Source organism: Littorina saxatilis, linkage group LG9 (genome assembly GCF_037325665.1).
Source record: "Littorina saxatilis isolate snail1 linkage group LG9, US_GU_Lsax_2.0, whole genome shotgun sequence".
NCBI classification, from domain to species: domain Eukaryota; kingdom Metazoa; phylum Mollusca; class Gastropoda; order Littorinimorpha; family Littorinidae; genus Littorina; species Littorina saxatilis.
Genome location: NC_090253.1, coordinates 21311981 through 21337447, shown reverse-complemented (window position 1 = coordinate 21337447; position 25467 = coordinate 21311981). Strand labels below are relative to the sequence as shown.

Sequence of the window (25467 nt, the reverse complement as noted above, 5' to 3'; positions counted from 1 at the left end):
GCTACCCAAAGGCGGTTTTCAGTATAGAGTTTTGAGACTCGAAAACAAGAACGGTTAATTAATGTACTGAACGATTGTCAAAATAATAACAGGGCTTTGGTTCCTTCAAGTCTTCAAAACTTGTAAAAAGGACCCTTCGTATCCGCAAACAGTAACGCCTTAACCGCTCAGCCACCCCACCCCCCCTGAAACCCGCTGCGCCGGGGCTGCGCTTTTTATTGTGAAGAGATGGAGTGCGGTTTTTTTATGGGCGAACAACACCTCAGGGTGTTTGGGTGCAGGAAGATTAACTTTTTATTATTACCCGTGTGTTGGGAAGTGTAAGGTAGAGGATTCGAGCGAGACTGAGAAAAGAGAAGAAAAATATAGAGAGAGGGGAGGGAGTGTGAGAGGGAAGGAGGGAGTGTGAGAGTGAGGAGGGGTGTGTGAGTAGGGTATGATCGGGAGGGGTGGGAGGCTTGCTTTTCGATCGAGATGGATGTGAGGTATGCAGGTTGAAACTGTCGATTCGGTTCGATAAGTGATTTTGTGTTGGTGTCCCACTTCTTCAGTTGCGATAAAAATGATCGGGAAAACATACACAAACATGTATTATTATCATATCTGCAATTCCGAGAAACAAAAATGCGACTACAAACGTCACTTCGACATTTACAAAACAAATTGTCTAGAAAAGCATACAGAAGTCATGTGTGAATTATTGCATTGTCTCCCTTTAACTCAGGACTAATCCAGCCCAAACAAATTTTCCTAAATTTAATTTGAATGTTTTATTATGTTGAAAATCCATTACCTCCTACTTGACCATTGTCCATTCTCATGTATGATGGTTGTTGTTTCAGGCCAAGCGAGCGCTGCAGAGAGGGGCCACGGCTGTCGTCCTGGACATCACGGACAATCCCGTTGCTGCCGAGATGGTACGTGATTATATTTAGTCAAGTTTTGACTAAATATTTTAACATCGAGGGGGAATCGAAACGAGGGTCGTGGTGTATGTGCGTGCGTGTGTGCGTGTGTGCGTGCGTGCGTGTGTGTGTGTGTGTGTGTGTGTGTGTGTGTGTGTGTAGAGCGATTCAGACTAAACTACTGGACCGATCTTTATGAAATTTGACATGAGAGTTCCTGGGTATGAAATCCCCGAACGTTTTTTTCATTTTTTTGATAAATGTCTTGGATGACGTCATATCCGGCTTTTCGTGAAAGTTGAGGCGGCACTGTCACGCCCTCATTTTTCAACCAAATTGGTTGAAATTTTGGTCAAGTAATCTTCGACGAAGCCCGGGGTTCGGTATTGCATTTCAGCTTGGTGGCTTAAAAAATAATTAATGACTTTGGTCATTAAAAATCGGAAAATTGTAAAAAAAAAATAAAAATTTATAAAACGATCCAAATTTACGTTTATCTTATTCTCCATCATTTGCTGATTCCAAAAACATATAAATATGTTATATTCGGATTAAAAACAAGCTCTGAAAATTAAATATATAAAAATTATTATCAAAATTAAATTGTCCAAATCAATTTAAAAACACTTTCATCTTATTCCTTGTCGGTTCCTGATTCCAAAAACATATAGATATGATATGTTTGGATTAAAAACACGCTCAGAAAGTTAAAACAAAGAGAGGTACAGAAAAGCGTGCTATCCTTCTTAGCGCAACTACTACCCCGCTCTTCTTGTCAATTTCACTGCCTTTGCCATGAGCGGTGGACTGACAATGCTACGAGTATACGGTCTTGCTGAAAAATGGCAGCTACTTGACTAAATATTGTATTTTCGCCTTACGCGACTTGTTTTAATTTTGTTATCGCTTGAACTAAGTTTTCATCGCTATTCCTACCGGCTCGAACTTTCCTTCAGAAAAACGTTACGGTTCTCATGAAAACCTCTCAGTTTCAATTTTTGACTCACGTAAGTGTAGCCTATGCGATGCTAACTTTTGTCTGTCTGTGCGTGCGTGCGTGCGTGCGTGCGTGCGTGCGTATGTATGTATGTCTGTGGTAGAACTTTAACATTTGACTGAACACCGAAATACTAATTTTACCTGGTTATTATTCAAGCAACAGCTTCAAAGTATTGAAGCAATGATCAACATTTCGTCGGCACGTATGTAGTTAAAGTGTGTATCCAAAGAAAACGGGTGGTGGTTTTTTTTTTTTTTTTTTTTTTTGGGGGGGGGGGGGGGTAAAAACAGCTGACTGGTTTGTGTCGTGTGTGGTATGTAGACCAGGTCAGGGGTCAAGGTTAGGTCAGATCGCGTGAAGGATTGTGGTATAGATACAGTTATCACCGAGCTGCAGTTCGCCGATTCGGAGAAGACGACTCATGATTTCACATTGTTCGGTTTCGTAGCTCCAGAAAAATAGATAAAGAAGATACCAAAGGAGATTTCCTACAGGTTAATCTGCACAGCGTGTTTCCAGTGTCTGCGCGAGGAAGCGCTGTCGAAAGCGCAGTGTCGATCTGGCCATCTGGCAGTCGTGTCCCCATAAGTAGGCTACAGACAGACAGATCTAGATCTAGTGTCTCGCACTCTTGCACCGTGTCACCTATGCTTACTGTGTGTGTGTATGTGTGACGGAGTGATTGAGTTTGTGTTACTGTTTGTCGATTTCTTACGTGAGCCTTGAAATTAGGCTTCGCCTCTTGTTGAGCAAAACTATCACTGGACTATAATTATGGTGATACCTTCCGTTCCGTTCCGTTCCGTTCCCTTCCCTTCCCTTACCTTACCTTACCTTACCGTGACCTGAACAGTTTCAGATTATGTTTCTGTCTTTATGTGTGTGTGTGAGTGTTTAGCGCCAGAAGAATAATGACCTTACCTTACCTTACCTGAACAGTTTCAGATTATGTTTCTGTCTTTATGTGTGTGTGTGAGTGTTTAGCGCCAGAAGAATAATGACCACAACAAGTGAGGCACCACAAACATGTTTTGCACACTCGATTGATACAGCATAATACATAAACGTGTTTGAAAAGTTTTATGATCGACCACCAGACAAACCCTTCGAATTAAATGGTAACAGAAATTGACACGGTGTATTACCAGCCATACATTTCCTAATACAAGTTTGGGCAAATTCTACGAATAAAAAAAACATTTCCATTATTCCTGTGCTGAAAAAAAACCCACATCATCTTATCTGGTCTGTGTTGCCTCTCTCTCATTCTCTCTGCAAAAAAAAATATAAAAAGAAGGAAAAGGATAAAAAGTGACTGGAGAAAAAAACCGACTTGAGTGGGCCAACTTTTTTTATGTCTCCGAGACGCATCACGAGAATGCGAATCTGAAATAAGACAGTTGATTTTTTTTTCCACAGAACAACTATAGGCATTACATGCAGAAACGACAATCACATTTGCATACCTTCGTGAGAAGAATTTTGCAAGGCTTGCAGTTGTCGGTCGTCCTTGTGCACTCTTGGAACACAGGCTATAATTGAGTTCGTTGTGTGGCGTGGTTTGAAGCAGCAGCTACAAGACAAAGAAAGAAAGGGGATGAGTTATAACTATTAGATGTTGGTGGTTTTTTGCGCATGGACAGGGCCAAAGGATCGCCTTGAGAGGAAATGAAAAAGACACAAACAATGGACAGAAACATGAATGGAGGAAGAGGAGGAGACCAAGTCTTTGTCATTGTAGTGTCATGTCCAACAAAGAATAAGGATCAGAACTCTGGTACTATTTCTGGCCGTCGCAGTATAAGGCTCTGTTGATGACATAGAACACGCAGTTCTCGTCAAGTATTCTTATAATTTGCCGCTGTCGTGAAGGACATTCATGTCCCATGTTGGACAATCTAGCTATATGCTTTTTACTTGGACAGCAAGGCTCTCAAACCGAATTACTAACATTTTCCCCTAGAAATATCATTCTGCGTTTGTTCGTGCAATAAACGGAGCGTTCATGAATAACAATACCAAAACCGTTTCAAACGTCCCTCGTGTTTGCAAAGCTGACGCCAGCAAAGAGTGTGTCCAGAGTAGATAGATCGCAAGAGTCACTGACATTCAAATCTGTCTTCAGGGGCTCTTAATGGCCCGTTAGACCATTTGTCTTTCACACACCCACAAAGTGGCCCCAAGTGGCATTACCGTATTCATAGTCCTCGTAAGCAAACATACACAGTCACCCGGCATTCCAGACTCACATTGTCAACAAGGAATTGAGAAGACAGTACAGAACTTGAAAGAGAACGCTTGGAATTGCTTAACTGTTTGCGCTTCGTGGTAAAAACCTCCTTCCTCATGTCTGAGGAATTATATGAAACAGAATTTGAAGAGTACATCGGTGTTTTTAGACTGGACTTATAGAGTTACAGAGGTGTAACACAGCAGGTTGTCATGACCTAGCAAAAATGACGCTAGAATTGTCCTTGAATACTATGACGACTTCTGAGATTATGTGCTCTCCAGAAGGTTGTTTATGTCTCAAGGAGCCTATGTTCTACAGACCTTAAACACTACATAATGTCGTACAGTGATGGTGATTATACTGAGGCCAACGCAAGACTATACTCGCAGAAGATTGTGACTGCGCCGTTTTGTGTGATGTCATTGCGTATACCTATGAATTCCCATCGGCGCTCAAAGCATGGAGATGATGGACAGTTTATATGCACCTGAACTTTGCAGCAGTGCAATTTTGGTGGAATTTAAGACACGAACGTAGTTTTTAATTTCAATAAAGCGATGGGAAGAATAGTGCTATTGTTGTTCGGTTCAGGACCAGCAAAGTAAGTGTGAGCAGTGCACCTCGACATGACATGTGGTCATGGATTGGTCAAGCTACTATGGAGAATCGTGAATTGTGTCCGTGGAATTTTGTTCGAGGTATTTAACGTGTTACCTCTTGAAGTCCCATCAGCACTAAATCATGGCACAGGTGAAGGAAGACAAAATGATTTGGTCACTTCAGTCGCTACTCGGATCATAGGGACTATAGAGCACAAATCCTGTAGGTGTTCGTCCGTATAGTAGCTTGGGAGTCCCGCCGTAGCTTGATGGATGTGTGGGCCTCGACACGCGAAAGAGCCTTTTGACAGTAGCGGCGCCGCGGGCGAGAAGGGAAAAGCTTGTTTCAGTCTCTTCCCCCTCCCCCCCCCCCCCCCCCACACACAAATTGATCCCCTCGTAGTCTCAAACCCCACCACCACCACCACCCCTCTTCGGCCTTCCTACCCCCCCCCCACACACACACACACACACGCTCATAACGACTACAGTGGAACACATTCATTTTCAGACCTTGAACAAATCAGTTTGAGGAAATTAGGTCTCAAACCAGGGGAGATCTTATAAAAGGAGGTAAACATACAGAGAATCTTCAGAAATCTGAAAAATGTAGGTCTTAAAAAGGGAAGGGGGGGGGGGGGTGGCGTAAAAAGGGGGTTCCGCTGATAGCTACCACCTGCACCACCCTCAACTCATTCCACCCCCACCGCCACCCTTTGCTCGGAAAGTCAGCTAGCTCTCACTCACAAGTGACGGCATGCCCCGTGTCGAAAGTGGGACTACAGAGGCTGTTGAGGAAGAGACAGAAGGACAACAATGGATGCCCCTGTCTTAACTCCTAGCCTTGTCCATTGCCCCCTGTCTTAACTCCTAGCCTTGTCCATTGCCCCCTGTCTTAACTCCTAGCCTTGTCCATTGCCCCCTGTCTTAACTCCTAGCCTTGTCCATTGCCCCCTGTCTTAACTCCTAGCCTTGTCCATTGCCCCCTGTCTTAACTCCTAGCCTTGTCCATTGCCTCCTGTCTTTTTTGTTCCCCTCGTCTTTATGTGTCCCTTGATTTAGCCTTTTTTTTTTAATTTTGATTATTTTTGACGTTCTTTTGATTGTTTTCGTTTTCTAAGCTAAGGCATGTTCTCTTGGTGTCTTGTTGTGGTTGGCATGGTTTTCTTTTCTTCTTCTCTTTTGTTTGTCTTCGTTTTCTAAGCTAAGGCATGTTCTCTTGGTGTCTTGTTGTGGTTGGCATGGTTTTCTTTTCTACTTCTCTTTTGTTTGTCTTCGTTTTCTAAGCTAAGGCATGTTCTCTTGGTGTCTTGTTGTGGTTGGCATGGTTTTCTATTCTACTTCTCTTTTGTTTGTCTTCGTTTTCTAAGCTAAGGCATGTTCTCTTGGTGTCTTGTTGTGGTTGGCATGGTTTTCTTTTCTTCTTCTCTTTTGTTTGTCTTCGTTTTCTAAGCTAAGGCATGTTCTCTTGGTGTCTTGTTGTGGTTGGCATGGTTTTCTTTTCTACTTCTCTTTGTTTGTCTTCGTTTTCTAAGCTAAGGCATGTTCTCTTGGTGTCTTGTTGTGGTTGGCATGGTTTTCTTTTCTACTTCTCTTTTGTTTGTCTTCGTTTTCTAAGCTAAGACATGTTCTCTTGGTGTCTTGTTGTGGTTGGCATGGTTTTCTATTCTACTTCTCTTTTGTTTGTCTTTGTTTTCTAAGCTAAGACATGTTCTCTTGGTGTCTTGTTGTGGTTGGCATGGTTTTCTATTCTACTTCTCTTTTGTTTGTCTTCGTTTTCTAAGCTAAGGCATGTTCTCTTGGTGTCTTGTTGTGGTTGGCATGGTTTTCTATTCTACTTCTCTTTTGTTTGTCTTCGTTTTCTAAGCTAAGGCATGTTCTCTTGGTGTCTTGTTGTGGTTGGCATGGTTTTCTTTTCTTCTTCTCTTTTGTTTGTCTTCGTTTTCTAAGCTAAGACATGTTCTCTTGGTGTCTTGTTGTGGTTGGCATGGTTTTCTATTCTACTTCTCTTTTGTTTGTCTTCGTTTTCTAAGCTAAGGCATGTTCTCTTGGTGTCTTGTTGTGGTTGGCATGGTTTTCTATTCTACTTCTCTTTTGATTGTTTTCGTTTTCTAAGCTAAGGCATGTTCTCTTGGTGTCTTGTTGTGGTTGGCATGGTTTTCTTTTCTTCTTCTCTTTTGTTTGTCTTCCTTGTTGTATTGTGGCCACACCTCGCTTCCCCTTTTTTCTGTGTTGTGTGCTGAATTCCCATTCCTTTGTCTAATGTCTTTTTTTTTCTCGTAGGAACGGCTTGATTTTGCATACTGCGGTCCCTTCTGTCTTTGGCTTATACTTTGTGGTATCTTCTGATTATCGCCCGATTGCGTTTCTTTTCTGTGCTGTGTGAAAAGAAACATTTCTCTTGTCCGAAGGTACACTTTCGTTGTCTCGTGGACACGGCTTCATAATGTAATTTTTGCTTCTGTCTTTGACCAGTCTTTTCTTTTCGTGTCTGGTGTCCTATGTCCTGGTGTCTTGCTTCTTGTACCCCCCCCCCCCCCCCCCGCGGGTTAGGGGAAAGAATTTACCCGATGCTCCCCAGCATGTCGTAAGAGGCGACTAACGGATTCTGTTTCTCCTTTTACCCTTGTTAAGTGTTTCTTGTATAGAATATAGTCAATGTTTGTAAAGATTTTAGTCAAGCAGTATGTAAGAAATATTAAGTCCTTTGTACTGGAAACTTGCATTCTCCCAGTAAGGTCATATCACTACGTTGCAAGCCCCTGGAGCAATTTTTTGATTAGTGCTTTTGTGAACAAGAAACAATTGACAAGTGGCTCTATCCCATCCCCCTTCCCCCCCCCCCCCCCCCCCCCCCCCCCCCTTTCCCCGTCGCGATATAACCTTGAACGGTTGAAAACGACGTTAAACACCAAATAAAGAAAAGAAAAGAAAAGTCTTGCTTCTTGTCTTCTTCTTGGGTCTTGGTTTGTTTTCCGTGAACTCTAGTACTTTTCCCCTGATTCCCTGTCTTGTCTATTTTGTGTGTTGAATGGCCATTCCTTTGTCTAAAAGGCACTGTCTCTTTCTTACAGTTGTACTGGTGATGTTGTTTTTCTTGTTGTTTTTCCCCATGGGTTTGTCTTCCGTGAGTTCTGGTTATTCACTGTATCCCTATTCGTCTCTACGTTGTGTGTTGGATAGTCATTCCGTTGGCTAAACGTACTCGTTCTTTTTCTTGTTGGTACTCCTTGATTCAATTGCATACTTTCCTATCTTTTTTTTAGTCCTGGTGTCTTTTGGTTATTCCTCCGTTTTCGTTTTCTTTCCTTTTTATGGTTCGAACGGTCTTCCCCTAGTCCAAAAGTACACGGACATTTTCCTGTGTGCATTCCTTGATTCATGTTTTGCTGCTCATTATTATTATTAGTATTATTGTGATCATTTTTATGCGCCTAATCTAGATATAGCCCTAGGCGCTTACATATTAATCTCATAAAGTTGTCGACAGGACCAAATAAAATAGCGTATGTGTACCACATACATCTTAATTCTGTTACGCAGAGGCAGACACGGGAACGCTGTTTTCTCTGTTGAATTTGCTTGTGACTGTTTTCTGTTGGTCCTTGTATATATACAGTCGAACTTGCCTATAACGGCAACCCAAAGTACTGGTCAAAAGTAGAGTGAATTTCATAGAAGAAAAAGTATCTGGGAATCCATGCGAGTGGTTGTTATGGACAGATGGACGATTTTACGAGTTTCTTGCAACGGCAGAGTCAACTGTACAATTACGTTGATGTTACAGGTCCCTCTTGCGTTACTGTACCATCTCAACCCCCACCCCCTGCCCTCCTCTCCTTATTTTTTTTTCTTTCTTTCTTTTTTGAAAGCGGACAAACACTCAAGTCCCTAATGGCTTAAAACCGTAGGACTTTTAATATCAATTTTACGTTGTACCTCTATGTACAGCTTCCCTCCTGTTTCCCCATCCCAATCTCCCGTCCAGCCCGCCCACCCGCCTCACCGACCTCACCCTGTCTGTCTCGGTATTCTGCTTGTCTGTCTCTGTTTATTGTTTGCGCTTCTCTACACTCTAGGGGCTAACATATACCTTGTCAGTGTTGCGAAATAACAGTCAAACGATAGGTTCTAGCTATGGGAACAGTTCCAAAACAAACAGAGAGTCACACAAAAGCAGACGACCATGTCTTTCAAAGTGGGGACCGCACAGTTCGCCTAATTGATAAATGACCCCTGCCTCCTTTTGTTTCCTGTCATCTCCTTTGAGAGAGTGCCCTGTTGTTTGTGTTTGAACAGTCCATCTGTCATTTTAGGACATATATCTCACGTCCATCTTCAAATAGTTTCAATCTTCAAACGGTACAGGTTTTAACGGTCCGTCAGTCGTTCAAATTCGTCTATCTTTGTCCGATCTTTAAACAGTTTTGATCTTCAAACGTGTTGACATTTTCAAACAGTGCAGTTGTTTGAACTGACAACTGTTCATCAGTCATTTTCGTAATCAATCTCAAAAAAGATCTTTATACGGTTCAAATATTCAAACGGCACATTTATTTCAACTGTCCATCAGTCATCTAAGTAAGCTATTCCGAGACAATCGTCAAACGGTTTCAACCTTCGAACGGTTACGGTTGTTTGAGCTGTACATCCGTTGAGCTGTACATCCGTCATTGTGGTTTATTCGCAAAGATCACCTGAACGCTCCAAATTCGCTCTGATCCGTGTGAACTCACGATGTATCATTTTAGTACGCCCCTCCCCTCCTCTCACACACACACACACAGACTTAAACAAAACCAAAAAAACAACGCCCAACGCAACCGCACTGTCAAATGTGAACAGACGTCCATCCATCATTTGTGTACATCCAAGAATATGAACAAAGCCTTCAGAGGCCACACTTGTCTGTTTGAACACCCTATCCATCACTTTTGTACGTCGTCAAGAGCCTACGAATCAATTAAAGCTAGCGCGAGGTGGTATCTTTTGATGATGAATGGTCCCGTTGTCCGTTGTAAGTCTTAAGGAAAGAGTTAAGTCTCCAGGAGTTTATCGAGGCTGGCGCGTGGTGGTAGCTTTGATGATGAATGGGCTCGTTATGCCTTGTAAGTCGTAAGGCCAAGAGTTGACTGACGGAAGACGACGACATGTATAGATGTTTCTCTCCTGTCCTGCCAACTGTCTTGGATCTTTCGTCTTCTGAAGTGTGTGTGGTCGCTTTGAACTTTGAGACGGTCATCTCTTGGCAGTTCTGTTTGAGTCTTTTTGTGTCCACGAGGAGAAAAACAAGAAAAGACTAACGTACCAAAAGGGCTAAAAGCAAAACCCACATGCGACAAAAGACAGAAGAATCTTTTGATTTCACGAAACGTATGCGCGAGGGAGAAAAAAGATTTGTTAGCACTGTCAACACGGTTTGCAAAGCCCCTTGTTCCATTCAGTACTTCTCACTGTGTGCGGTGACAGAGTGTTACACGACACTGAGATTGACGAAGTTCTCAAATGTCGTATAGTTGTGTTCTTTTATTCTACGTGGCCCGTCTTCACAGCAGCAGACAAAATCTCGTCAAATTGAGTTCGAGGATTTATTTAGCATTCCATACATACAGTTTCCTAACACAGAGGTTTGGTTTACTTAACTGTCACTCACTACTGTCTAGTGTTATAAGCCCTTGCATGCTTTTGTAATTTGCGCTTGCATTCATATATCATTCGTTATTTGACGCTAATAAGATGTAGCAACATTAAAGGCCTTTTTCAAACGTCCAAATTTCAGTTGAGCAATTCCAGTCTATTTTAAGATAGAATAACAATTCAAAAGTAAAAGATTTGGGGGCGAGGGGGGTGGTCGACTGGTCATGCTTTGCGTCCTGCAGTATTCCGAAGTGGGCATTCAAAGGGTACCTGACAATTCCTTAATGAAGTAGGACACCCCCTCCCCCCCGCCCAATATCTGAAAAAATAAAATCCTAAGAAGAGGGAGGGGTCTTAAAATGTGGGTAAATTTGCAGAGGCTATGAACGAACATTTTGTGAAAGGAGAGTCTTAAAACGCGCGTGTGTTGGGCGGGGGTGGGGGGAAGGGGAGGGGTAAAATGATATTCAGTCAGTGCGTTGTTTTTATACATAAATGTCCCAGCAACGAAATGTTCCCTTTTGAATGACTACACGTGTTCCATGGTCAGTAATTGTACGATTGTCGTTTGTTGCCAGTTGTCGGACACGGAGGACACGCTGGGACGCCCGGTGATCTTGATGCGAGGCCCGGACGCCGCCAAGCTGATGGGTATCGTCAACACGCAGTCTGAGGCACGAATACGTATCATCTACAGTCCGCAGGAAGACGAGGAACGCCAAGCTGAGGTAAGGAAAATGTGTACACATGCTTGTATTGTCACAGACATTAATACTTAAGATGGCCTTGAGTGAGCGTGGGTCCGTCGCGATATAACCTTGAATGGTTGAAAACGACGTTAAACACCAAATAAAGGAAAAGAAAGTGAGCGTGGGATGGAGGAGAGGGAACTACCAATTAAGCTGAAACACCAAATCTCAGCTCAATCGGCCCAAAACAGAAATCTGAGTGTAGACATTAGGACAAACAAACAAACAAAGTGAAACCTATACCCCCCCCCCCCCCCCCCCACCGCTCCCCGCCCCCTTGAAACATTCGGCTTAACTAGCCAATGTGAAGCAACTAGCGAGATGGAGGTCAAGCAATCCAAACATGCGTGCACATCAGACACTGTTCGATGAAGAACGCCAAGCTGAGGCGAGACAAAGATTCAATTTCCAGGACAAAGAATCCATACCGCGTGGAGAGGAAGGGGAAATTTCGGAATGCAGCAGAGTCAGTGGATTGGTTGTTTAAACAACCAGTGGTTTCTTGGTTTAAATAGCCATAAAAAATGCAGTAGTCGGGATAGAAAACAGCAACGAGCCTATGACTTACAGTGGAAATGTTACGGGCACATCATACCGATATGCAGTATACATGTACAAGAAGAAAAGATCCCGATACCATGATAGTAACCTCAACCAGATCATTCGCGGCTTATTGCAAAGATCAGAAAATCCCAGCGGAAGAAAGCTAATTCAACACACGCAACTGACCCATGATAGCAGAATTGTAGTCAGCTTACAGTTAGGATATTCAGAACAGCTGGAAATTAATTATATTCAGACGATTAATTATATTCAGGATTCATGGTTCTTGGCTAAGGTTAAAAAATGCCAGATGCTACATTGAAGACGCAGGTGTATCTACTGAGCCATGGAAATTGATCTCATAAAGTCCACAAGAAGACGAGGAAGGGAAACAAGGTTTAGGCCGAGAGAACATTTCCCCCCGGTTGTTAATGAATACAGATGTTACAGTGAATATGATAGAGCTATCGGGAGCATCAGTCAAGCATAACTAGGGTTACATAATTGCGAGAAGATTTCGCAAGGCTAGCAAATTCACACCGTCTGAGGTGAATCGTATCTGTAACTGACCTCATAGAATGAGGAGCATCAAGATAAGAGATATAACATATTCAGATAAAAACAACTTCATTAGAGGAAAGCTTCTAATTCCAAAGTGTGTTCAGAATTAAACCTGGTACTACTAAGCTTTGCACATACTATTTATAGAGCTCTGTGCATGGGTCTGATTGCTTTCGTCGTTAATGAATCTCATGCAAGAATCGTGTTGAGCTTGCTTTCAAAATCATCCAAGCACATTTCTGCACCGATGCGTTTTTGTGCCTGTTTGGTTCTCTGACAACTCATGGTCTTTCCCAGGCACAGATCTGAACTCCGAATCAATCTGAACAAAGAAGTAAATGACTAAATAAAAACAAATGAACAAACACAAACAGTTGATTTTTTTTTGGGGGGGCGGGGGGGGGGGGAGGGGGGTGTAAAACGTTCTCAGGCGCAGGTTTTTAATTCTACTCAAAAACTCTGCGCTGCTGACAAAAAGAGTTCAACGAACTATGTGTGACTACTGAATGTGCATGCGTGCGTGCGTACGTGAGTTTATGTGTCTGTGTTGTCTCAGGACAAAAACCAACACTAACACTTTTTGACCTACGATAATTGGAGACACGTGTCAAATACAGTGTATGACAGTGGCTTCTGGAGTTATTTGTGTACCACACAGTACTGTAACACCTCACCTAGTATTTTACACTAGTCAGAAACCACACCCAACATATATTATTACAGCCAGAATAGTCTGAGGTGTCTCCGTAAGGTTTCTTTCGGCGTTTTCGTGCAGACCAATTTCTGGTCCTAAATATACTGAAGATCAAAGCGAACGCAGCAATGCGAAAGAAAGAAGAAGAAAAGAGCAAAGGAGTAATGTGCGTGATTGTTGCGAACGTTAAAATACCTGCGATAAGGTTTCCTTTCATGGTTAATACATCGTGCAGGTTTGTGGTCGAGGAAATGGCTGGGAATGCTTTAGATCAAAGGGAAACGATACCGAGAGAATATCCACCGATGTGTTCATAGGTAGCGACATTCACACGTTTTTATACGTGAGGTTCAGTTTCTGTGTGTGTTTCTGAATGGTTACATTCCAGTTCAAAGGTCGTACAGTTGACTGTTTATTGCATCTCGAGTGCAAACGAGTGTCGGTTGAAAAACATGACACGAGGAGCACTCTAAAATATGAGTACTAAAGCATAATACAGTGCGATCAACCAGTGCAAATGTTTAGATTGTACGCAATGTAGTGTGCCCTAAATCATTCCCCGTCTTTCTAAAAACTAGACATTAGAGTGCGCTGAACGTCTTGCTAGTGTTTGTAACTAGCCCCCCCCCCCCCCCCTTCCCCCCTTCCCCCTCTCTCCCCCCCTCCCTTCCGCTGCAATTTGAAAATTGAAAAAGAAGCAAAATGAAGAAACGCAGGGCAGAAACAAATTAAGCAAGAAAGGTAGATAGGTTATTATTCTAACGAAGCGTATCGACTATAGCTTTTATTGGTTTTAATCAGTTATGTTGTAATTGATGCAGACTGAGGCGTTTGATATGAGTTTAGATTTATTATATTCCACATCAAACACGATGGTTTTCTCACAATGTTGTTCGCCAACTTATCACCTTAAATGTCACTCAAGAAAAAGTTGGTGTTCCAGTTTTTAGAAGCTTTTACTGGAGATGTTGATGTTCCAGTTTTCAGAAGCTTTTACTGGAGAAGTTGGTGTTCCAGTTTTCAGAAGCTTTTACTGGAGAAGTTGGTGTTCCAGTTTTCAGAAGCTTTTACTGGAGAAGTTGAGTTCACAGTTCTATTCGCAAAGAACTGTATGACTTTTTATAGAAAGGAACTATTACCCCTATCTCCGGCAGGTACTGATCATTCTGTACTTGTGGGGCTAACCGACCGTTAAACGTTTAAGAATTCATCGATCATCCAATGACTTTTAATAGAAAGGAGCTATTACCCGAAGAACTGGCGGCGTTACCCCTATCTCCTGCAGGTACTGATCATTCTGTACTTGTGGGGCAAACCGACCGTTAAACATTAAGAATTCATCGATCATCCATGCAGCTTAATCATAGTTTTTTCCCTCCACGCCTTACCCTGCACATTAATCTTATAAGCTGAGCATTCCCCTTTCATTTTGGCTGCAGTTTGCTTTTTTATATTTAGTCAAGTTTTGACTAAATATTTTAACATCGAGGGGGAATCGAAACGAGGGTCGTGGTGTATGTGCGTGTGTCTGTGTGTGTGTGTGTGTGTGTGTGTGTCTGTTTGTGTGTGTGTGTGTAGAGCGATTCAGACTAAACTACTGGACCGATCTTTATGAAATTTGACATGAGAGTTCCTGGGTATGAAATCCCCGAACGTTTTTTTCATTTTTTTTTAATAAATGTCTTTAATGACGTCATATCCGGCTTTTCGTGAAAGTTGAGGCGGCACTGTCACGCCCTCATTTTTCAACCAAATTGGTTGAAATTTTGGTCAAGTAATCTTCGACGAAGCCCGGACTTTGGTATTGCATTTCAGCTTGGTGGCTTAAAAACTAATGAGTGAGTTTGGTCATTAAAAATCTGAAAATTGTAAAAAAAAAAATAGAAATTTATAAAACGATCCAAATTTACGTACATCTTATTCTTCATCATTTGCTGATTCCAAAAATATATAAATATGTTATATTCGGATTAAAAACAAGCTCTGAAAATTAAATATATAAAAATTATTATCAAATTTAAATTTTCGAAATCAATTTAAAAACACCTTCATCTTATTCCTTGTCGGTTCCTGATTCCAAAAACATATAGATATGATATGTTTGGATTAAAAACACGCTCAGAAAGTTAAAACGATGAGAGGTACAGAAAAGCATGCTATCCTTCTCAGCGCAACGTACTACCCCGCTCTTCTTGTCAATTCCACGGGCACTGCCTTTGCCACGGGCGGTGGAGTGACGATGCTACGAGTATACGGTCTTGCTGCGTTGCGTTGCGTTCAGTTTCATTCTGTGAGTTCGACAGCTACTTGACTAAATATTGTATTTTCGCCTTACGCGACTTGTTTCTTACTTGACTAGGACTCGACAAAATCGTTCTTCACCCGCGTCCACGTGCACGTGCAAGTGTGATGAAAAAAAGTCGATCTCCATATCGTAGAAAAACTGCCGTTTAGCCTGAAGCGTTTCTGTCAGTTGTTAAATGTTGATTGCTAGATCGCCAAAGAATTTGTTTTTCAGTTCAAAATTTTGAACTCAAAATGTTGTCCCTCGACCTCCTCGCCACCCCCCCCCCCCCCACCCACCCCCCCCCACACACACACACACACACACACACCAGCCCTGCCCCATAACGCTTATTGAGTTTGAGCACATTGCCACCAAAAAAGCATCGATATCGGCGTCTTAAACCGCTTTGACTCTTTCTCCCGCCCCCCCCCCCTCCCCACCCATCTATCTCTCTCTTATTTTTCTGTCTGCCTCTCTCTCTCTCTCCTTCTCTCTCCCTCTCTCTCTCTGCCACACCTTCGCCCTCTCTCTCTGCCACACCTTCGCCCCGTAAACTCTTCTCATTAAAGAAAATAGGCAGCCTTTACAAAATATGGTACATGTACCACTAAACTATTGGTATTGTTACATTTAGTCAAGTTTTGACTAAATGTTTTAACATAGAGGGGGAATCGAGACGAGGGTCGTGGTGTATGTGTGTGTCTGTGTGTCTGTGCGTGTGTGTGTGTAGAGCGATTCAGACCAAACTACTGGACCGATCTTTATGAAATTTTACATGAGAGTTCCTGGGAATGATATCCCCGGACGTTTTTTCTTTTTTTCGATAAATACCTTTGATGACGTCATATCCGGCTTTCTGTAAAAGTTGAGGCGGCAATGTCACACCCTCATTTTTCAATCAAATTGATTGAAATTTTGGGCGAGCAATCTGCGACGAAGGCCGGACTTCGGTATTGCATTTCAGCTTGGTGGATTAAAAATTAGTTAATGACTTTGGTCATTAAAAATCTGAAAATTGTAAACAAAATATTTTTTTTATAAAACGATCCAAATTTACGTTCATCTTATTCTTCATCATTTTCTGATTCCAAAAACATATAAATATGTTATATTTGGATTAAAAACAAGCTCTGAAAATTAAAAATATAAAAATTATGATCAAAATTAAATTTTCCAAATCAATTTAAAAACACTTTCATCTTATTCCTTGTCGGTTTCTGATTCCAAAAACATATAGATATGATATGTTTGGATTAAAAACACGCTCAGAAAGTTAAAACGAAGAGAGGTACAGAAAAGCGTGCTATCCTTTTCAGCGCAACCACTACCCCGCTCTTCTTGTCAAGTTCACTGCCTTTGCCACGAGCGGTGGACTGACGATGCTACGAGTATACGGTCTTGCTGAAAAATTGCATTGCGTTCAGTTTCATTCTGTGAGTTCGACAGCTTGACTAAATGTTGTATTTTCGCCTTACGCGACTTGTTTCATGTTTCAGATCACCCAGAAGGAGTACTTCGGCATGGGCATCTTTGTGGCGGTGTTTCTTCTCTTCTGCCTCATCTGCGTCATCGTTATGCTGAAGGTACAGACGTCATGAGTTGTGCTAAACAGCGATTCATTATGAATGGTTTGTGAGCGACCTTGTGTGTGTGTGTGTGTGTGTGTGTGTGTGTGTGTGTGTGTGTGTGTGTGTGTGTGTGTGTGTGTGTGTGTGCTGGCGCGCGTGTGTGTTTGTGTGTGTGTGTGTGTGTGTGTGTGTGTGTGAGAGAGAGAGAGAGAGAGAGAGATAGAGAGAGAGAGAGAGAGAGAGAGAGAGCAATACATATACATAACTAGATGAATACCCGCTTCGTCTGGTACGGCTTCGCCGGGAAGAAGTCGGGCCGAATACCCGGCTGCGTCGGGGACCCGGCTTTGCCGGGTGTACGCCGGCTTTGCCGGAGCACCGCACGAAGGAAGGGAGATAAACGCGCAAAACACTGGAGAAGAGTAAAGATAGTATAACGGGAATATGGATTGAGCGTTGTCGAAAGTGACCTTCTAAAAATAGAAACGGGAATATGGATTGACGCCACACGAAGGAAGGGAGATAAACGCTGAAAACACTGGAGAAGATAAGGAAGAGTTACTGGTAGTACTGTTGATCCAGACAAAAAAAACAAAATCGGTTCAGCGCTGCGCGCTGAGAGCACGTGTTGAAATATCTCATCGACCAGGTTGTGTCCCGGGTGTACCTGAATATGCCCACCAAATTTGAAACAGATCCATCGAGAACCTTGGCCGCGCATCGCGAACAGACACACAGACACACAGACACAAGTCGTATATATATATATATATAGATATAGATGTTTGTCTTCAATAAGTTATATATATGCAGTACCTAGTGTCGAAAACGTGAGCGTTATAACAACTTACATTGTTTTTGTTGTTTTCAGCTGAAATGGAGAAACAGAGAGAGACAAGTAAGTGAATATGTTCATATCTTCACGAGAAGAGTTGTTATCTTTTGAAAGAAGAAATATGATATTGAAACTTATGACTCCTAAATGTAACCGTGAAAGTCGACAGAATGTTTTTAATGCATGCACTTTTGAAGCAACCACGCCTACTAGGCCATGATATAAACTCAGAAAATATATCTTCATGAATGTGGAAAAGTAACGGAAAAAATATCTGACACAAATGTATGCGTTTCTATGAGTCAGAACTCTACTAACATCGCTCTGAGTAAGCTAAAATGAATATCGTTCCACTTATCTGATATCATCTCCATAGAAAGTGTCTCTTCAACATCTCCTTAGCATAAAATTGTCTCTTGTTTTTCAGCTGTCGGTTTCAAATTTGGCCAAACGGATGATCGCGCAGCTGGGCACCCGCAAGTACCAGCCGACCACCACCTACCCGAAGAGAACCTACCCGCTTCAGCACCCGCAGAACTCAGACACCAGCGTGCATAGCTCCATCTCAGAAAGCTGCGCCATTTGCCTGGAAGGGTACCGAGAGGGACAGGTGTTGCGGGTGTTGCCTTGTGACCACGAGTTTCACCGCGTCTGTGTCGACCCCTGGCTGGAAAACCATGGCACCTGTCCCCTTTGCAAGATCCACATCGCGGGTAAGATACAGGTTTGAGGGAGTAGGGAGAGAGAGGAAGACAGAGAGAGAGAGAGAGAGAGGGGGGAGGGAGAGAGTGAGAGGGGAGGAAGAGAGAGAGAGAGAGGAGGAGAGAGAGAGAGAGAGAGAGAGAGAGAGAGAGAGAGAGAGAGAGAGAGAGAGAGAGAGAGAGAGAGAGAGAGAGAGAGAGAGAGAGAGTACCGCTCAATGAATTCCATACAGTTTATAAAAGTTTCCGTTCCATCTAACGTGCTCGCTCTTACGTACGAGACGGGACAAGATAAGCATTCGAGGACCACTGCTGTATTCAGATTTCAAAGACCCAGCATTGCATTCAAAGCGATGGACTCAATTATAAAACACCTGCACAGACCGAGAATACTAGGAAAAGTAAGTCTCAACATGCTTACTTATTTCAATAAAAACCGGCACGGTTGGCCTAGTGGTAAGGCGTCCGCCCCGTGATCGGGAGGTCGTGGGTTCAAACCCCGGCCGGGTCATACCTAAGGCTTTAAAATTGGCAATCTAGTGGCTGCTCCGCCTGGCGTCTGGCATTATGGGGTTAGTGCTAGGACTGGTTGGTCCGGTATCAGAATAATGTGACTGGGTGAGACATGAAGCCTGTGCTGCGACTTCTGTCTTGTGTGTGGCGCACGTTATATGTCAAAGCAGCACCGCCCTGATATGGCCCTTCGTGGTCGGCTGGGCGTTAAGCAAACAAACAAACAAATTTCAATAAAATAGTAGCTTCCTACCAGTGGTCGAAGATGTATAAGGTAAGTGTAACTGAACAATTCATTATTGTAGTCAACGTTCTTAAATAAATGTTTTTTTCTTTTTCTTGCACAGCTCACATTCAGGTTGGTGCAGACGAGGAGGACGGCGATGGCAACGACATCACCGACGCTGTGGCTACCACCGGCGACCACCCCCACGACCACCTGAATCTGGACAGCGACCACCAGCAGCGTGCGACCTCCCGCTTCTCCCTCCTCCCCCCGCCCAGCCTCGTGCAATCCCAGCGCAGCTTTCACTCCACCCCCTACTCCCTGCCCCTCCCCCTGCTCCACCCCCACGCGGAGTGCACCTCCCTCCACATGTACAGCTCGGGGAGGAGGGTGGTCCGCACTACATGCCCTTCGTGCGAGAGCACAGTGGGTTCCAGTCCATCTTCTTCTGGGTCTTACTTCAGGGAAGCCGCTGTGGCCTCGGCCACGGCTTTGACTTTATCGCGGTGCGGGTCCAACTGCTCGCACGCCAGGGAGTACGCCAACCCCCTCTCCAGCGAATACTCTTCCACAGCCGTTGCGGCCTCTGCTCCTCAGAGTATCCGAGGAATAGCAGGGGCGCATCAGGACTTTCCTTCCAACTGTGATGGTGTGGTAGGTCGCGGCTACTCCAACGGTAGCCGCGAGGTCAGAGAGTTTGTGACGTCACGGCGCGAGACACGGAACCACGCCCCAGGGAGGAACAGGTTGCCAGCCGTGTTCCATCAGAGTGTCAGGAGCTCCGGGCCGTGTCCCAACCTGATCCGCCCCACCCCCGTGACGCCCTACCTCCCCGCCCACCACCACTCGGGGCTGCCCTTCACGCCCGCCATCGTGTCGGCGCACCACATGTGCAGTGACCCTTTCACCTGCGCCTTGCACGCTAGCAGTGGAGGTGGAGGTGGTGGTGGGGGACGGGGAGGTGGCGGTGGGGCGAAGGTGTATCACCAAACCCCGGGGAACGCTGTACGGCTGTACGCCCCTATCGGCCCTTCAGGAGGAAGAGGGGTGGTGTATGACAGTGACGGCGATAGGTGGGGCTCGCTCCGCAGCCTGTCCGTGACTGCCGTGCGTGGCTCCAGCTCCTCGGACCCCAACCCCAGCGACACCAGCCTGGAGTGCGACTGCTGCTGCGGCAACAGGGACGGCGTTGGAGGGGGTCACCTCAGCTCCAACAGCGACTCCAACGTCATCGACAGCAACCGCAGCACGTACGGCTCCAGCGAGCCTAAAGACTCCAGTGACGTCAGCAGTTACGATTCACGGGTGTACAGAGGGTCTAGGGGCAGTAGCGATGACGAGAGAGACAGACGGAGGGGGAAGTCTTCCTCTCCCCCTCCGCTCGCTCCTCCCCCACGCTCAGTGTTGGCCTTGCGGTCCAGTAACTGTTCTGCAAAGCACAAGACTCGAGCTCTCCACCGGCCCGCAATAGTGGACGTACTTCAGAACAGTAACAGTAACAACGACACCAACAATCAAAACAACAATGCTCAGGCTTTACAGGACAGTATCGTGGTGGTGCACGAGCCGGAGGAGGGAAGACTCGTTGTGCACGAAGTGGAGGAGAACGATGTTGAGGGCGAGACGGGTGAAGACGTAGAAGAAGAGGTGGAGAGTGTGTGTGATGTGTGTTCAGCTCAGGGATCCCCAGGGGACTTAAGGTGTGATGCGTGTGGTAGGAAGGCCGGCTCCCAGTTCAGTGTGTTGGAAGAGGTCGGGGCTGTGGGTGGTCTGGCGGAAGACGAGGAGGCGGATGACTCGAGCGGCAGCAGTAGCGCCGTGACAGGAATCACCTGTGTCGCTGCCAACAGAAGAGGAGGAGGTGGGGGCAGGGAAGAGTCAGAGGCTGTGTGGGCGATACGAACACTTACCTCAGATCACAGAAACAATAGGAGAGCGATGATGGTGACGGAGGTACCTCATGGAACAATCACCACAGCTACTGCGGCTTCCGAGCGACGCCGTCATCCGAGGTCTTTGCTGCTGGCCGCCAGCGCCCGCAGTGGTAGTGGCGGGGGTTCGAACCCCGGTGATAGCGGGTCGGGCCACAGGCGGACTCGCAGCGCCTCTTGCCGCAAGCACATTCCCAGTGTGACCTCCGTGACCAGGAGTCATTCTACCTCTCAATCCAGGCACCATCACCACCACCACCACAACAACCACCCCTCCAACAACAACACCAACAACACAGTCCACACCTACTCCACTTCCAGGAACATTGTGCAGGCGTTTAGAACCAGGGCAGGATCTACGATCCTTCCCAGCGCCTCCAGCCGACACCATCGTCTGCAAGGAAACGGAAACGGTCCCCCCTCGTCTTCCTCACACCAGCACCGCCACAACGCCTCCTCTTCTTCCTCCTTAGTCTCCCAGGCGAGGAGGTACTCATCCTCTTCATCCTCCAACAACCGGCGATACCTCTGGGCTGTGGAGCAACACAGGGCCAGCTTGAAACCAGTACGAACTCAGAGCTATCACCACCACCAGTACCTCGGCCAGTGCGACGTATGTGCCCGCCAGCAAGCCCTGTACTTAGCAGCCGCTCAACTCCACGACAGTGTCGGCAACAGTGCAAGAGGAAGGACAAGAGGAGGAAGAGGAGAAGGAAGAGGAGTAGGGGATGTTCCTCATGTGGTGTGTGATCCCAGGCAAGGTGTGCTGTGCAGACTTTGTCTTCAACGAGATCGGGCTAAGGAGAATGTTGGACCAAAAGACTCCATGGTTCTCTTCGCAGAACCGCAAGGTGAGATCATATATATCTAAATTAGGCTGATGACTTGAAATCTGAAGATTCACGTCCCTTTAAACAATAGAGAGAAAAAACACAATAGGTACTAGAATCTCGGTATTTCTATTTGTCAATAGTTTGTCGGCTGTAGATAGCTGACTTCTTCAAGGAGACAAGGGCCCAGAAAGGGATCATATATTTAAACAAAAAAGATGAACATATATATATATATATTCGAAGAGAAGGAAGCGGAATCAAAAGAGTAACGACGTTCAGTATAAATGATCGTCCTATTTTCAGGTTGGGATAACAAAGACGGCTGAAGCCTGTCCTGCGACTTCTGTCTTGTGTGTGGCGCACGTTAAATGTCAAAGCAGCACCGCCCTGATATCACCCTTCGTGGTGGACTGGGCGTTAAGCAAAAAACAAACAAACAAACAAACAAAGACGGCTTTTGTGTATGAACTGGATGGTGTTATTTTTCTCGATACATTCAGTTTCCCACACGAAATATTTGTTTCAGATTCATTTTACGGCTTACAACAATCGCCTTGCTTGAATGTATTCACCTTTTGTGTTGCAGGTGCATTTATTACCATACCTCTGACGGATAAAGAACAGTATAACCCTGTGAATGGAGTCTAACTGGAGGGAACAACTCGTTGAAAGCGACCGACTTCTACCTGGGCGCCACAGCTTGGTAGAGTGAACAAAAACAAATTTCGTAAAGAAACAAAGCCGACCTGTTATGGAGTTTCACAGAATGGTCAAATCTGTTAGGCTGCAGAACAGATCGACTTCTTCAACCGCTTCATGAACACGTGCTGCTCGGAATAGTACGATACGGTGTTATTTCAGTTTTGTGTAACAAATATCCAGTTCTACGGTCAGCAGAATTATTTCAACAAGGTGCGACAAATACCCAGCTCTGTGGTGTTGAATTGAATGAAGAATCGTAAGAAACAAGAAAACTTAGATACCTTGTCATTTTCGTAACAGTTTTCCACCTTCAGGGAAGAGTTTTCAAACCAAAATGGCAAGACATAGATGGTATACTTATCGTATACGCGAGAATTCGAACCATACTCCTTTGGGCTTCCAGGGCCTGTGCGAAAAAATATTACGGACGATCAGTCCGTTTTGAAACACCCTGGGCCTAGTTTCACGAAGTGCACAGAAAGAAGATGGGCCCAAACACACGACAAGTGCCTTATTGTGTTCAGGATGGAGAAACCTGGATTTGTACTTCTTTGTGATGATCACATGCAAAACATGCTGTGGACAGCGAAAAGATAACATTCTGTGCAGAAGGATTTATACGTGTGTGTGTTTGTGTGGTCCCACTGAAACGAATGCCAACTGAATCAGGAATTGTTACGTTGTGTTTGTTTGTTTTTTGTTTTCATTTTGTGATTCGATATTATTCGTCTAAACTAAAGACTTGTACAGCTTTTTTGGATTGTAAAGAGAAACTGAAAAGACGGATGTGTCGTGTACAGCAAACCTGCACTTCAAGTGGATTTACCTCGGAAAATACTTGTGTGTGTGTGTGTGTGTGTGTGTGTGTGTGTGTGTGTGTGTGTGTGTGTGTGTGTGTGTGTGTGTGTGTGTGTGTGTGTGTGCAGGCGTGCGTATGTTTTTGCGTGCGTGTATGTGACAGGGAGATAGAGGCAGAGAATAAATAGACAGAGAGAGATTGTAAGAAAGAGACACTGAGAGATTGTTTCCTCAATTTGTACAAATTCTCGAGTCATTTTTATAACCTTATTTGTTATTTATATTTCTTACTTACCAGGGCGCAACACGGCATTGCAACACTCGCAACGAGACGTATTTTTGTTGATCATTGTGCTTGTATAGAGAGATTGTAAAATAGCCATCATCTGCCATATTTATCTTTTCTTCTCCGGTATTTTCCACATACAGTGTTGTTGTTTTCTGTTGAACTGTATGGCAAATTCCCCACCATGCAATATATATATGTATCCTACAATCTAAAATAACGTGCACAACCTGTGACTGATCGAAAAAGCCGCCATCGAATATATTTGTTCATTTTCACGCAAGTAATCATGTCTGTCAATTGGAGAAAGGTCGTAGACTACCTATGCTAATTCATGTAAATGTTATCCAAATTATTTCAGTGAAGCCTCGATTGTCGTCAACATTTTTTGTTGTAACTATTCATTACCAACGATAAGCCCCTCGACTGCCAGACGTTGTATTAACTTGTGCACAAACTGCTGTTTCTGTTGCCGGTTTAGAAACATGAGTTTATTATGAATGAGAACGAAAGTTTTTAAAAGCGATATTACGTATAATACTGCTGGTTCACTGATCAGCCATGAAGACAATGCTACTAATTTTTCAGCAGACTTTTTGTTCTTGTATTTTATATTATAAGTGAGATGTTCTCTTGATTTTCGTTTAAGGAATCTTTTTAAGGTCTTTAATTTCTTGTCACCATTTCTTTCTTTTTAAAAAAAATTAAATGTTGTCATAAGTGTGAAGTTCATGTCACTGTAGTGTCAGAAAACAAGACAATACCTATTGTAATTTAGTAGGTATTTTAATCTAATTCGCGAGAGATCGCCATGTCGTATTTAAAGATTCACATTCACTTGTACTGAGTAACCTTTTTTTCAAGGTTTTACTTAATCAGCAATGATAGTGAAACACTAGACAGTCAAATCATATGGGTCATGCGGAAAAACTAACTAACTAAATAAATAAATATAGAAATATATGAGAAGATAAATGCATAAATAAATTAATCAATTATACATGACTGAATGAAAAAAGAAATACGTTAATGAACGATTGAATGTATGGATATAGATAGATAAACAAATAAATAAATACATAGATACACAAATTCATTAATAATGTGCAAGGCAAAGCATGCATAAATTTCAGTCTACAGTCAGTCATTTTTATAATTTCTTTCAGTTGGAATACCCTATTTCAGTGCATTAATAATAATAATAATGGAAACTTATAGAGCGCTTACCTAGAAGCTCTAAGCGCTTTACAATGACATTGCTATACACATGTACAAAAACCAAAATACAGCATTAATACACAAAAAGAACAGGAGTACAAAATTCATAAGAAATGGTGAATAAAATCAAAATATGAGGGCAGCGTTGCCTCGGTTGGTTGTCATTGTTTATTTCTGCTTTGCTGACAAAGACTGAGTGTGTCCAACAACTAAGCGATAGGAAGTTTTGATTTTTTTTCCGAACAACCAGCGTATGTTAAAAAAAAACAAGTCGCGTAAGGCGAAAATACAATATTTAGTCAAGTAGCTGTCGAACTCACAGAATGAAACTGAACGCAACGCAACGCAGCAAGACCGTATACTCGTAGCATCGTCACTCCACCGCCCGTGGCAAAGGCAGTGCCCGTGGAATTGACAAGAAGAGCGGGGTATTCGTTGCGCTGAGAAGGATAGCACGCTTTTCTGTACCTCTCTTCGTTTTAACTTTCTGAGCGTGTTTTTAATCCAAACATATCATATCTATATGTTTTTGGAATCAGGAACCAACAAGGAATAAGATGAAAGTGTTTTTAAATTGATTTCGAAAAAAAATTTGATAATAATTTTTATATATTTAATTTTCAGAGCTTTTTTTTAATCCGAATATAA

At 43.7% G+C, this 25467-nt stretch overlaps 2 protein-coding genes across 2 annotated transcripts in view; one reads left to right on the top strand and one right to left on the bottom strand.

Moving 5' to 3' along the window:
* LOC138975582 (protein N-terminal glutamine amidohydrolase-like) overlaps positions 1–25467 on the bottom strand; it is a 570098-nt gene that overhangs the window by 125667 nt on the left and 418964 nt on the right. The window lies entirely within an intron of this gene.
* Positions 475–25438, top strand: LOC138977122 (uncharacterized). Its single transcript, XM_070350032.1, has 8 exons — positions 475–480; positions 843–917; positions 10953–11102; positions 16705–16791; positions 17648–17674; positions 18039–18324; positions 19173–21833; positions 22402–25438. The coding sequence occupies exons 1-8, from the start codon at positions 475–477 to the stop codon at positions 22461–22463; spliced, it is 3354 nt and encodes a 1117-aa protein (XP_070206133.1). The 3' UTR covers positions 22464–25438.